This window comes from Pelobates fuscus, chromosome 12 (assembly GCF_036172605.1).
Source record: "Pelobates fuscus isolate aPelFus1 chromosome 12, aPelFus1.pri, whole genome shotgun sequence".
NCBI lineage: Eukaryota > Metazoa > Chordata > Amphibia > Anura > Pelobatidae > Pelobates > Pelobates fuscus.
The window spans coordinates 67,977,909-67,993,051 of NC_086328.1; the positions used below are offsets into that span (position 1 = coordinate 67,977,909).

Here is a 15,143-nt window from a genome sequence, read left to right on the forward strand (position 1 = left end):
GATCCATACACATTTACATATATATCCAGCATTAATGTTATGCCAAAAAAAACTAATATAATAGAACCATCACACAGAACTTTTTGTTTTATTATTTGTACTAAAACATGTCTTCTAATTTAACTATGATGGCTGAATTTACATCATTAGCAATTATTTTATTTGTTTCATAAAAAAACCTCAAATTGTGCATTAACCTTTTATTGGGAGTTCAGACACACATGTATATCAATATTTAATTAGCAGCAACAGTCTGATCAATCCAGGATCTGAGAACTGTGACACGAGCGTAAACTCCAGGGGATGATGTGGAGCAGGTGGAACTTCCCCAGGACACAATTCCAGCCAGAGTCCAAGCTCCATTTCTTTGGCATACAAGAGGTCCACCAGAGTCACCCTGAAGGCAAAATGGATTAGTTAGTAAATATTAAAGTAAAAAAATTATAAATATCTAAGTATCGAAAATGAATTTGGTATGCACAGAATTTTTTTTTTCAATATGAATATTCCTCTTTTTAATATAGTCTAGTTTAAATACAATCATGCTAATGCATATACAATAAGGTCCAGACATATTTTGAAACTGACACATTTGTCATACTTTTGGCCCTGTAAACCACCACAATGGATTTGAAATTCAACAACTGAGATGCAATTGAAGTGCAGACTTTCAGCTTTATCTCAAGGGGTTCAAATTCCTGTCCTAATGTGTTTTACACCCCACCTCCTATAGAATGTAAGCTAGATTGAGCAGGGTCCTCTTCAACCTATTGTTCCTGTAAGTTTATTTGTAATTGTCCTATTTATAGTTAAATACCCTCTCATAATATTGTAAAGCACTATGGAATCTGTTGGCGCTATATAAATGGTGATGATAATAATAATAATAATAATAATAATAATAATAATAACACAAATATTGCATAAAATGTTTAGGAATTGCAACTATTTTCATACACAGTCCCCTTCTTTTATGGGCTTTAATGTAATTGGACAAATTAACATAATCATAAATAAAATGGAGAATTATTTGCGGTCAATGACTGCTTAAAGTCTGTAATGCATGGATATCACCAAATGCAGTTTTTTTTTCCTTTATGATTCTTTGCTAGGCCTTTACTATAGCTGTATTCAGTAGTTGTTTGTTTGTGTGTCTTTCTGCCTTAAAGGGAAACTCCAGTGCCAGGAAAACAATCCGTTTTCCTGGCACTGCAGGTCCCCTCTCCCTCCCACCCCCCAATCCCCGGTTGCTGAAGGGGTGAAAACCCCTTCAGTAACTTACCAGAGGCAGCGACGATGTCCCACATCGCTGCTTCTTCCTCCTCGCCTCTCTCTGATTGCATCGGCCGGTGGGTGAGACTGATCCCGCCCACCGGCTGTGGAGACCTAATGCGCATGCGCGGCAAATGCCGCGCATGCGCATTAGCTCTCCCCATATGAAAGCATTGAAAATGCATTTCAATGCTTTCCTATGGGTAAATTGGCGATGCTGGAGGTCCTCACACAGCGTGAGGACGTCCAGCGACGTTCTAGCACTGGTTTTCTATGCTATGATCCAGGAAGTGACCTCTAGTGGCTGTCTAGTAGACAGCCACTAGAGGTGGAGTTAACCCTGCAAGGTAATTATTGCAGTTTATTAGAAACTGCAATAATTACAGTTGCAGGGTTAAGAGTAGTGGGAGGTGGCACCCAGATCACTCCAATGGGCAGAAGTGTTCTGGGTGCCTAGAGTGTCCCTTTAAGTTTTGTCTTCAGCAAGAGAAATGCATGCTTAATCAGGTAGAGAAAAGGTGATTGACTCGGCCATTGCAGAATATTCCCCTTTTTTGCCTTAAAAAATTCCTAGGTTGCATTTGCAGAATGTTTTTGTCATTGTCCATCTGTAATGTGAATCGTCGTCCAATTAACTTTGCTGAATTTGACTGAATATGAGCAGACAATATATCCCTATACACTTCAGAATTCATCTGGTTGCTTCTGTCTTCTGTCACATCATCATTAAACACTAGTGACCCAGTGCCACTGGAAGCCATGCATGCCCATGCCATGCCACAGTATTTTACAAATGATGTGGCATGCTTTGGATCACGAACCATTCCAAGCTTTTCCCATGCTTTTTTCATCCCATCGTTATGGTACAGGTTGATCATAGTTTCATCTGTCCACAGAATGCTGTTCCAGAACTGGGCTGGTTGTTTTAGATGTTTTTTGGGAAGTCTAATCTAACCTTTCTATGCTTTTGAAGTGTTTGCAACTTGTGGTTAACCCTCTGTATTTGCTCTCATGAAGTCTTCTCTTTATGGTAGACTTGGATAATAATATGCTTACATCCTGAAGAGTGTTCTTCACTTGGCTGGATGCTGTGAATGGCTTTTTATCTACCTTGAAAAATAAGGGGGCTACATATTAAATAGCTGTAATTCCTTAACCCTTCCTCAAATTAAAGCTGAGAGGCTGCACTTGAGGCCAATATTCTAACCATATAAGAATAGGTAAACTGTGGTACAGTTTGACCCACCTTTCCTTGTACATAACATTTTTGTGAGTTTTCTTATAATCTGCTGTGTGTTTGCGCTCTTTTATGGTTATATTAACAATGTTATTATTTAAAAACAAAATAAAAACAGTGTACCATGCAGGAGGAGGCTCCAGAAGCTCCAGCACAAACCATGGTGCTCAGGATTTTGCTTCCCCAGTATCTCTGGCAGTCACTGTTGTTTAGAAGAGGCAGAGCCACCTGTTGCAGTTTGGTTGGAGTAACACGTGCTAGAGAAACCAAAAATACTTTAGGGTTAGTTGTGTCTTTGCAATAATAAAAAGCAAAAGCACACACGCCAGAACAACAACATGTATCTTAAATTATGTTCACTAAATTATTACTGATAATGTCTAATAAAAACCCCAAATCATATAATTATTGCGGAAAAAAATAAAAAAGGATACACACAATTTAATAATGCCACTATTAAAGTGAAACTGTCACCTCTGGGATTTACACACAACCTGATAGATAACCAAGATGTAGCTACAGGTCATTCAATTTCTTTACTTTACATTTTAACTTACATTGTTATGTGAATACAAAAAATGCTATATTAATTTGTATGATTAGGCTCAAAAACAATGAAATGCATATGAACAATATCTCCTCTTACTTGCTTACTTGCTCACTCCATTTATGGAAAGTGGGGAACAAATAAAACAGCATTGGAGACATTAGGGTACCAAATAAACCAAAGCTCTACAGTTCAAAGTACCATTGGCCACTTTTTCCCCACTAAAATGTAGGATAGCTAAGCAGTTAATTTTTTAGGGGTGCACTATGTAGTAACCTCCCCCCTTAAGCACCCACCCCCAGAAATTAACAACAATCTCCCAACTTTGCACTCTAACAAGGGGATAATACAACAGAGCTAATACAATTAGCTCTTTATTACAATTCAAAATATATACAAAGCATAAACCAATAATAGACAAGTAGCAGAGAAAAAAAATGCCAACAATACATGAGGTGGGGGAGGTAGAAAAGAAGAAAAAGTCACATAAAAAACGCCAAACAAGCTGGGCATATTTTAGTAACAACTACACTGTCACATGAATAAAAATATACATAATTACCACAGATTTTACCTATCTAGGGGAGTAAGGCTATTTAAGCAGCTGTCTATTCTCAGTACACTCTTGCTCCTTGTTTTTTGCTCTACATAACTTTAAAGGGTAATCCAGATGTGGACCCCTTGCTCAATGTGCCTAGAGAGATATCAGCTATGCCTCACTGATGATGCCTAACAAAGTTAAAATGATCGTTTGGGGTTGCAGTGTCTCTTGGGTAGAGGGAATTTGATCTCTCAACCGTGAACAAAAGTCCAGAGTGGACAAACCAACCAACCCAGAGCTAAGAGAAAATATAGCAAAGCCAAATCAGAAAATTATTACTTTCCCTGTCGGTGTGATCCCATATTCATAAAAACCACAACCAGCAGTAGCACTACACTGGGACAGCCCTACATAGAGGCCATGTGGTGATTGGAAGGTATATTATATGAAATATGTATCCTGCCATGATTTGTTCTTATGGAATGGTAATTTGCTTACATGCAGCATCAATATATCCCCATCCAGTGGTGACACATCTCTCTCCACCATTGAAAGCATCAGCACTTGCAGCAATACACACTGGAGAAACACGATTGTTTAAAGTAGCAGCACTGGACAGTTTCACCAGAGTGATGTCATTGGTTATGGTCAAAGAGTTGTAGGTGGGGTGTCTTAAAACCTGATGCAAAAATAGAAATGGTTACACTTTAAACATATATTAAAGAGCCGACCCATCCTAGGATGACTGTTCTGTCCTGTTTTTAACGACCTCCTACTTTAATCTGTACGTTGTGCTATCTCAATCACAAACATGAATAAAACCCAGCATTAATTGCATCCCCTGCAATCTATTCCAAGAGAACATAAAACAGATAAAAGAGCAAGGGGTACTTCTATACAGCTGGCTTGGTACTTCCATTTAAAGAAAGCTTTTTCCATGTGGCCATAGCCATTTGCTTTTATCTGCAATGTAAAATAAATAACAACTATATTTCTACAACATATTTCATTTATAAGCATCAGTACAAATAAGATGGGACATTCAATTAAATACAATTACAAATAGATTGTGTAAATCTACATCTATGATATTTTTCCACATGAAAAATATTTTAATTAAAAGTATAGCAATGAATTCTAATTGTGTATTTATATTTTGATCACATCACAAATACTTTTCTGCAGATATGAACACACATAGATGAGAACACACTGAAATTATCTCTTCAGTTGTTTTCATAGAGAATAAGAAAATTATATTACATGAAATCTAATAGACAAATGCATATCTAAGCAATCCACATAGGTGTACAGAGACACTAAGCAAAATATTAAGTAGAAAAAGCATTCATACACAAAAAAACAGCACAGAGACAAATTACAAATACACAGAGAGTTACAGAAATATTTTTGAAGGTTTTTTTAAATTGCAGTTTAATCAGGACTTAGCATATTAAGCAAATAAATAATCTAGCAGAAATTGTGCATTTGTAAAACTTTGCAATTGTGTCTCACAGTCTATTTTCAATTGATCATGCACTGTTAATTAGACTTGTGTAATCAAATGTATTCTTCTGAATCACATCAGCAGATACAAAAGCATGTTTGTGATGGAAGAATTTAGTTCATGCAGCTATTCTGCTTGGCTGAATTTCACTGCCCAAAAAAAAAAAATCGAGAATGCTATTTGGGCAGCCAAAACATCAGGAAAAATTAAAACTATGACTGTGATTACATACAAAATTCTTTTCAATATTGGAATGCTTGCCATTCCAATTCCGAGTTGCCACAATTACATTATGAAATATATCTGGATTTAAAAAAAATTGACTGATTTAATATTTTTAATTTTGCTATCTTGTTTAAAGAAAATGCTAAACACATTGAATTGCCTCCTTTAAGGGGAATCAGAATTAGTGCTGCTAATCCCATTACCCTGAAGCTGAATACTAATAATAGTGGTAGTATCAGAGGTGGTGGAGCAGTGGTGGAGGAAGTGTCAGCAATCCTCTTGAATAAGGTATAGGTGTTCAGACTCTAGAAGGTAATGGCACTACTGATGATGGTGGACTGGCGAACCCAACCCCTTCCCCTAACCCCCCCCCCCCCCCCCCCAAAAAAAAAAAATATTTCTCCAGTTATCAAAAAAAAAAAACTTGTAACAACTGTATATTCCAGTATAACAACTGTAAAACCTTTTAATAACTGTATATCCCTTCAAGGGCCCCTGACAGTAGTAGCTAGCTAAACCTAGTCTCACACAAGAATCAATGTTCTTGTCTAACTCACATTTTTGCATATTTCAGCAAGGGTAAAGTACACAGTGTCACTGCTGTCTACAAAGTGTCAATCATCATTTAAAATTATGCTTGGGAGAATAGATTGTTTTACTACTCCCCCTATTTCCCTCTATTTCCCTCAACTGGTCAGTTGTCACTTGATTGGCACTCAAAATCAAAAACCAAAAAATAACTTATTCAGCTGGGAAATCAGAATTTCAGACAATCACCCAATGGCCTGAGTCCAGCACAACTGCAGTTCAGATGGAAATGAATATCCAAATCTACTGTTATTGTCTCAATATAAACCCTAAAAATATGCACACTTACAGTTCTTTATTGGAATATGCACAAGTAAGCAAAAATATGTTGTGCAATCATTCGGATGCATAGTTGGTATAATTTAAGAGATATAAAAATAAGTATTGTAAAAAGCAGGACAATTTTGAATTATACATTTTATATAAACATATTTTAGGCCCTAGTTCCAAAGCAAAATAAGATAGGAAGATATTGAAAGGTAATTCTGTCTATTTGTCTGTCTGTATTCTAACATGTATTTTACGTTTTACATAGCGTAATTACATATAGTTTACTGTTTCTCTTAAACATGTGTGACAATTTAATTGTGTGTCTTTTGTTAAAGTTGCCTAGATTCTCTTGTAATGGTACAAGCTAAAACTAGCTTGAGATCTGAGCAGGGCCAACCAAATGGCAAGATACTTGAGATGTTGTCCAGCCTCAGTATTCTCTTGCACCCTGTTTTTTTGGGTCTTTTTTAGAAATTGGTTACAAAGAAAATGAATCACTCAGACTGTAAATAAATGTATACTTGCTATAGACCTAATTATATAACATTTTTGTACATCAACAAAATATGCATACAGAAAGTGGATTATACATATATTTATATTACCTTGGAAATAGTCTTGGTCTGGATGGCTTCAGCAGAAGAAGACTGATCATATTCACCCAGAATGACACGGTGGGCAGTTCTGTGAAGACACAAAATAATTAAAAAAAATGTTTTAACAATTCTTACTATAGTGATCATGATTTTGTTTCTTCTTTTAATAAGATTTTTGCATTTAGTTATCTCATTCAGAATTGTCACAAGTGCCTATTGAAAACATAAAGATTGTATAATGAATGACACTGAATTCAATTATCAACTCAGCTTGGTAAAAGTCCAGTAGCAAATAAAGTGAAAGAGACACATTTTGGTAAAGAACCTCAAGAAAATAAGAAGGTATTATTGAGGTTATTTGTATTGTGGGGCCATTTAAAAGGCAAATACTCAAAATTATGTTCCTTTTCGTCTTATTTAGTGTTAACTGCAATCGTTTATAGACCAGTTGGTAATCATGATAGTGGCTTTCACTATTGTTGGCAATTATTGTCTACTCCTCTACTATGACATTTAACAGCAATCACTGGCAATTGGTGGTTGTCATGTGTTTTAACATCTCCCAGAGATTATTAATAGGAGACATTGAGCAATAACAGGGTTATTCACTTGTTGTGGTTTGTGGTTTTGGATGAATTACTTTGCGCAATTCAAAGTGTTTCACCATACCTACTGTGTTAAACTTTCAGGAGAACCTAGAGGGCTGCTGACTATGAGCTTCAAAGAGCATCAAGATGGCTACCAGTCTTGTGTCCTGGTGTAACCTAGTTACACTAACAATAGACATCACCTAGTTAAAATAACAATAGACACCAACAAACCCACATATATTTGCAAGCATTTACAACCAACCCTTTTGTTTTGTACAGCTATACTTTAGATTATTAGCTGCTTCTGGTATATTGGCAGAGATATTTCCTAACAGGTAACCCAAATGACAATCATTCAAAGTGTAGCAAAAGATAATGTTTAATAAAAAGATGTTAAATAAAATATAACAAATATTAATACACATATTCTAGCTAAACACTTGTATTACTAACTAGACAATTATCCTTTGCAGTGCTAATATATTTTCCACGATTGCAGTTAAAACATATCAAAGGCTATCCAAGTCATTTAATTTATACACAAGTATAAAAACTATATATATACATTATACAGCTTTATACTTTACATCTCAGGATCTTAGATAATATGGAGATAAAGGTTGCTGCTGCTCTGTATAGTTCAAATTTCATATCCCAAATATGGGACTAGAGCATACACTAGTAGCCTGATAATTAAATAGGCTGCAAGGACCTGTGGAGGCATTTGTGTCTTGTTTGCTACATGCTTCTTTCCCCAAAGCACTCCAAAAACCAACTGTAAACCTACACAAAACAGCTTCACTATAACCATAATAATATGCCACTCCTTCCTGCCTATGTAGGGACACATCAACCTGCCTCCTGACTCTGAACTGCTTAAATGGTTTGTTAATTAACCTTTTATGTGCATAAAACTGGCATTTATGCAGGGAATATCTATTAAATGTTGAACTAAAAACATTTGGAGTTATGTAGAGACTCGGACCTACTAATAACCACAATTCATCCAATAACAGTAAGGACTTGGGATAGCAACTGATATCACTAACAAGTTTAATTAGATTACAACCAGCACCATGTTTACAAGAAAGACAACAACAAGGGCCGTGGACTACATGGGAGACTTAAAGCAGTGGCAGAACAACCCATTTGGAGTAGTCTGGAAGCCCTCTCTTGGAAAAATGGGACAAGGCAGGGATGGTGAAGTAAGTGAACACACAAAATGGAACTCAATACATTTAACTTACGTTGAACCACATATTTAGAAAATGACTTTAAGTAACTTTGGGCTGTATCCACTGAGTCTCAGAGCCCATTTTCAGCCATATTAAAGCCACTATAGTATTTAGGAGGAGTCTGATCACTAGTTCCCCACATTAGTAAGTAGCCTCCACTTGTTGACCACATTAAAATATAATAACTCTTACCCTCTGGCCATAGATAAAGTACCCTATATAGTGTGATTGGTTGCTTGCACAGGTCCTTACTGTCACTTGTTGACTTGTGATCACTATACAAGCAAATATGTGTATAAAACTTTGTGTGAGTTTCAATAAAGATGTAATTGTTATAAAAGTAGGGTTCTTTTCCTTGGATGACATTAACATATAGGGCAGTGGTTCCCAACCCAGTCCTCAAGTATCCCCTAACAGACCAGGATTTAAGTATTACTCAATTGTGTCTAAGGTGTTTTGGGGAAAAAAACAAAAACACTTTAGACACATCAGGGTAATCCCTAAATCCTGGACTGGTAGGGAGTACTTGAGGACTGGGTTGGGAACTCCTGATATAGATTATACCATGGCATATTGTAATCTGCTCTTGTTTTATGTGCATTTAAATAAAAAAAAGCTATATGTTGGTACACTACATTAATACAAATAAAAAAGCTACTTGTCAATGCACCACAACTACAAATGCAGTGCACATTCTTTAATATGTTTGTTAATATTGTCTTCATTATGCATTACAATCTTTATTTTTCATACAAATTAAGACTTAATATTTGTAATGTTTTTGCTACTTGACACAAAGCTGCATATATTTTACATCTGATATTTTACAGCTATATTAAATAACTACTCACGTTACACTGCAGTGAGCGGCAGTCACAACCCACAATGAATTAATCAGTGAACCACCACAGAAATGGAATCCATTGGATTGCTGTAGGCAAAAACAAGTACGATGGCATTGTTTACATTTAGATTTTAATTTTACAATTTTTTAATTATTTCTTATACATTTTTTCCTTCAATTATAGGTTAAAAACCATGGTGTCATGAATCAAATTTTTTGTAATCAAATGAAGTGGAACCCAGTGCTGTCTGGAGGGATAAAGAATGAAAACTGGTTTAATTTATTGATTAAGTTACCCTTGCCAATATGTGCTATCGATGGCCTTGTTGAAATTTTTATGGATAAGCTTTTCAAATGATTTAATATTTTTTAAAAATATTTGATCAAAATATTAAATGAAGTATCAAAACATGTTCCACACATAGAAAATATGGTAATATATAAAGAAAATACAAAAAAGTATTATTATATTTATATTAATATTTTATTTCTAAATATTGAATTATTTTAAAAGTGTATCCAAAAATATTAACTTTTTCACCTGTAATGTATAAACATTTTAATGATTATGGACAGTTTAATATTGTAAAATGTTAAATGTAGGCTGGATCTTAAAAGGATTTTAACATGTATAGCTTGGAGAAAAGACGAGACAGGGAGGATATGAGAGAAACATTTAAATACATAAAGGGAATCAACACAGTAAAGGAAGGGACCATATTTAAAAGAAGAAAAACTACCACAACAAGAGGACATAGTCTTAAATTAGAGGGACAAAGGTTTAAAAATAATATCAGGAAGTATTACTTTACTGAGAGGGTAGTGGATGCATGGAATAGCCTTCCAGTTGAAGTGGTAGAGGTTAACACAGTGAAGGAGTTTAAGCATGCTTAAGACTACCCGAGCTTTAAGATAAGGCCAGGGAATGAAAGTATTTAAAAAACTGGGCAGACTAGATGGGCCGAATGGTTCTTATCTGCCGTCACATTCTAAGTTTCTATGTTTCTATGAGTACCATTCTAATTAAAATTCTAAAATCTTTGATATTTCTATTTAGAACATTGTAGTTTTGTTAGGACAGATTGTGCAACTGACTTTTACATTTGAAAGAAGATATGTAATTGTAAATGTAAATGTAAATGCATTTTGAGATATAATATTTTATTTTATAACTCACAACAACATCATCTGTCTTTTTTGTCATACCTGCAGAGACACTTGCCATGGCCAGGATCCAGAAACTGCATTCTCACCATTTACAATCCTGGCATATCCAGAAATCACTGGCTTAATAGCAGGGACACCACAACCTGCAAGGTAATGTAAAGAGAAAAATAGCAACATTTGAAAGAATTTTGAAATAAATACAGTGTCCTCATAAAATATTGAGTTACACTTACCATAGGTGCTGCCCAAAAGAGCAAGGCAGGACAGGATCCAGAAGAGAGTCATGTTGCTGAAATTTTATTGTAAGAAAAATACCAAGACAATGGGAAATATATATAGTGAAACCACCAATCACAACTCGGCTTTATATTTAGAAGCGGAGCTCCAGATGTGTACATTCATGTTACATACAACTTTATGTAAACATATTATCTGGAGACCTTGAGAATATATTACGTAATTCTTCAGCTAAATTTCTAAGTAAAGGATGTGGACTTAACAGCTGGTAATCTGTTTCCATTTTGACACATAATCTATTTGCATTTCAAAATAAAATTTATATATATAGTTCATACAATGTTAAACAAAAATATGCACACCAGTCAAGCCATAAGACTTGCCTTTCTGCAGGAATTACAAATCTGCAGTGTTGTTACTACTGCTAAGGATTCTGGGTGGGCATATGCAAATTAGTTTAACAAAGAATCAAATTTTTGCCTTATTTCATTTTAAACATGGATTCCTTTGAGTCTGTGTTTGCTGTATACAACAACAAAATATGCAAAGCCAGTAAACCCCTCATGGACAGCTGTTTCATTGTTAATGCAAATCATCAGCATGACGTTGGTTACTGGTTTGCTTATTGAGGAAAGCTCGAGGGGATCGAACTGAAATGTTGACTATATTTCCACGACAACCAGCACTTCTGTTCCGGTCCTTCCTGCCAATTTTCACTGCTTGGAACAGCAGCCCACGGTCCCGGCCTTCAGCGTCTCCGACCCAGCTCCCGTTTCGAGAGACACCGGCTTCTGGCTACAAGACCCGGCATGCTTATTTGTGTAAACGTGGGAACCCGTTTGCGGTGTTCCCACGTTCGGGTCTACCAAACACTAGGATTGGCTCCCATTACATCCGCATACACATGTACCGTTTGTTTGCTTTCGTTTAAACATTCCTATGTTTAATACTCATGTTTGCGGATTTCCACTTGTTCCCATACAGCCTGTTCATTCACTTATCCTTTTCATTCGTCTGGTTCAAGCCATACGTTTGTTTACTTTGTCCCGTTTGTACGTTGTTTGAATCATGCATTAATTTATATAAATCTCAACCTACCTAGATGCTGACACTTAAAATAGCACAATAGGGTCCGGAACACAAACATATATTTCTGACCCTATAGTGTTAAAACCACCATCTAGTCCCCCTGACCCCATCTTCAATCCCTAAATATAGTAAAATCGTACTTGTATTCAAGCCTGAAGCTGCTGTTTTCCCGTTTTCCTCAGAGCAGCAAGCTGACTGCTGACATCATCAGAAGTGTTGTTCTGAGCCAATCACAATGCTTCCCCAAAGGATTGGCCGAGACTGTGAAGGAGGCAGATCAGGGGCAGAGCCAGCACAAGTCAAACACAGCCCTGGCCAATCAGCATCTCCTCATAGAAATGAATTGAATCAATGAATCTCTATGAGTAAAGTTCAGTGTCTGCATGCAGAGGGAGGAGATACTATATGTTGTGATTCAAACTAGGCAAGACTGAGAAAGGAAGCAGCTCTAGCAGCCATCTAAGGAGTGGTCAGTAAAAGTTATCACTAGGCTGTAATGTAAATACTGCATTTTCTCTAAAAACACAGTGTTTACAGCAAAACGCCTGAGGCGAATGATTTTACTCACCAGAACAAATGCAATAAGCTGTAGTTGTTCTGCCTGCTTTACCCAGAGAATGGTATGATGCGAGAGAGAATCAAAGTTAAAAGGACAATAGATTCTTATTCCTCTAGGCTAATCCTTTTAGCAAAAGGGGAAGGAAGGAAGAGGACTGATTGATTTAATTTATTTATTTGTTTATTTATTTATTTTCTTTCTTGGATGGTGGGAAGCGGGATATATTGTGATATTCATGGTGATTGTGAAGGGGTGAATAGGGAATTGAAGGGATTAAAAGAAATGGATCAAGCCATAGTATATTAGTACACGTGGTTTAGTACAGTAAGGCATGTATGGGAAGAAATAAGCAAGTCATATAGGAGTATGCATTGCATAAATGATACTCACTGTAAAAATAAAAATGTAAATCTCAATAACAACATAATAGGAAATGTTGCATAGTAGGATAATATTGGGTTGTACGGCTTTGTATAGGGTCTGAGGACAGCCTATAAGTGTCAATGAGATGTTTAGGACAGCGTAAGAGGACCCATGCTATGTCAAGGAAAATCAGGTTTCTAGTATTAGCTTAAAAATCTAGGCTTCGGGTTGATGGGAGCAGTTGCAGTTTATCCCATGGCCGAATTAGACCTGGGAGAACTGAGCCCCCTAATTAACTCCTGGCATTTGGTAAGTCCAGGAGGCATCCGTTGTGTATATATATATGTTTTGTTTTTGTTTTTTTTCTTGGAGGAGGGGGGTGGGGGAAGGTAGGGTTGCAGGGTTTTTCTCTCTCTCTCTCTCTCTCTCTCTCTCTCTCTCTTGTCTTGGCAGACAATATGCGTATAGGTCTGTTAAATTTATTGGGCCAAAACATCTGCTTGTATATTGGTTGAATTATGATGGATGAGAAAATAATTTCCTTAAATGTAAAAGGTCTTAACTCACCTGCTAAAAGGAAGATAATGTTTAAGGAACTAAAGAGAATGCAGGCGGATATAGCTTTCTTGCAAGAAACTCATCTGAACAGATCTCATGTATTATCTTTGACAGATAAATGGTATGATAGAGCGTACTGTTCGAATGCTATTCGAAAACATAATGGAGTAGCTATTTTGTTCCATAAAAGATGCGAGTTTAAAGTTTTAAATTCCATTCAGGATAAAGAAGGAAGATATATCTTGGTGTCTGGAATAATGGGCACCCGCAAGCTTCATCTAATGAATATATACGCCCCAAACGTTCCAGATAATAGATTTTGGGATACGATAAGCCAAATTATTAATTCTATATCGTCAGATTGTCTCTTGATAGGTGGGGATTGTAACGCTGTCTCTTGTCCAGCAATAGATAGGAGCCATAAGCCGGGAACACTGCGATCTCAGGTAAGGGGAGGACAGGACAAACAGTTCTTTCAGTTTGTGACAGCTCATAAACTTATTGATATATGGAAGGTTCAACATCCTGATACACTCGACTATACCTTTTATTTTTTATTTGCATCCACATGATACGTATTCTAGAATAGATATGTTTTTGACCAATTTAACACTTTCTCCCTATTTATATAGCTCACAAATTAATAATATCACATGGTCAGACCACGCAGATATCACTGTATATATAAAAGGATTATCAGCTAAACCCAACTTTTCTTGGCGACTAAATACTTCCCTTCTGGAGGATCCCCTAGTTAGAGCTGATATTACAAAGGTATTGTTAAATTATTTTTCTGAAAATAATACACCTGAAATCAGTAAAACCACTCTATGGGCAGCACATAAAACTGTAATCAGGGGAGAACATATTAAAATAGCCTTGCATAAGAAAAAGATTAAATCACAATTATTATTTGAGTTACAGAAAGGTTTACGTAAGCTGGAACAAAAACATAAAACAGTCCCCACTGAACAAACTTTACATGATCTAAAAACGTATAGATTAAAGATTAAAAATCTTCTATTAGATGAAGCAGCATGGCAGTTAAAAACAACACGTAGATATTTTTATGAAAAAGCTAATAAAATTGACGCCCCTTTGGCCAGATGCTTAAAACCACGAACACACTTCAAGCCTATCTCAGCTATCAGAAATGCTTCAGGAATAGTGTTGTCGCGAACCCGGAATTTTCGGTTCGCGAACGGCGAACGCGAACTTCCACAAATGTTCGCGAACCGGCGAACCGCGCGAACCGCGCGAACCGCCATTGACTTCAATGGGCAGGCGAATTTTAAAAACAACAGGGACTCTTTCTGGCCACAATAGTGATGGAAAAGTTGTTTCAAGGGGACTAACACCTGGACTGTGGCATGCCAGAGGGGGATCCATGGCAAAACTCCCATGGAAAATTGCACAGTTGATGCAGAGTCTGCTTTTAATCCATAAAGGGCAGAAATCACCTAACATTGACACCTGTCCTCAAAGCCCAGCCCTGATACACACTGACACAGAGCAGAATAGAGACTGTTCCCCCTACATAGGGTCACTTGGCAGATATGGATTGACACCTGTCCTCAAAACCCCTGATACACACTGACACAGAGCAGAATAGGGACTGTTCCCCCTACATAGGGTCACTTGGCAGATATGGATTGACACCTGTCCTCAAAACCCCTGATACACACTGACACAGAGCAGAATAGGGACTGTTCCCCCTA

General features: G+C 36.6%; 1 protein-coding gene across 1 annotated transcript; it reads right to left on the minus strand.

The window, feature by feature from the left end:
- Positions 1-185: 185 nt before the first annotated feature.
- LOC134579052 (chymotrypsinogen A-like) lies at positions 186-10,951 on the minus strand. Its single transcript, XM_063438185.1, has 7 exons — positions 10,853-10,951; positions 10,659-10,762; positions 9,460-9,539; positions 6,793-6,871; positions 4,096-4,276; positions 2,633-2,766; positions 186-397 (listed from the first exon to the last, which is right to left on the minus strand). Exons 1-7 carry the CDS (start codon positions 10,902-10,904, stop codon positions 236-238), a joined length of 792 nt encoding a protein of 263 aa, XP_063294255.1. The 5' UTR covers positions 10,905-10,951; the 3' UTR covers positions 186-235.
- Between the last annotated feature and the right edge of the window lie 4,192 nt (positions 10,952-15,143).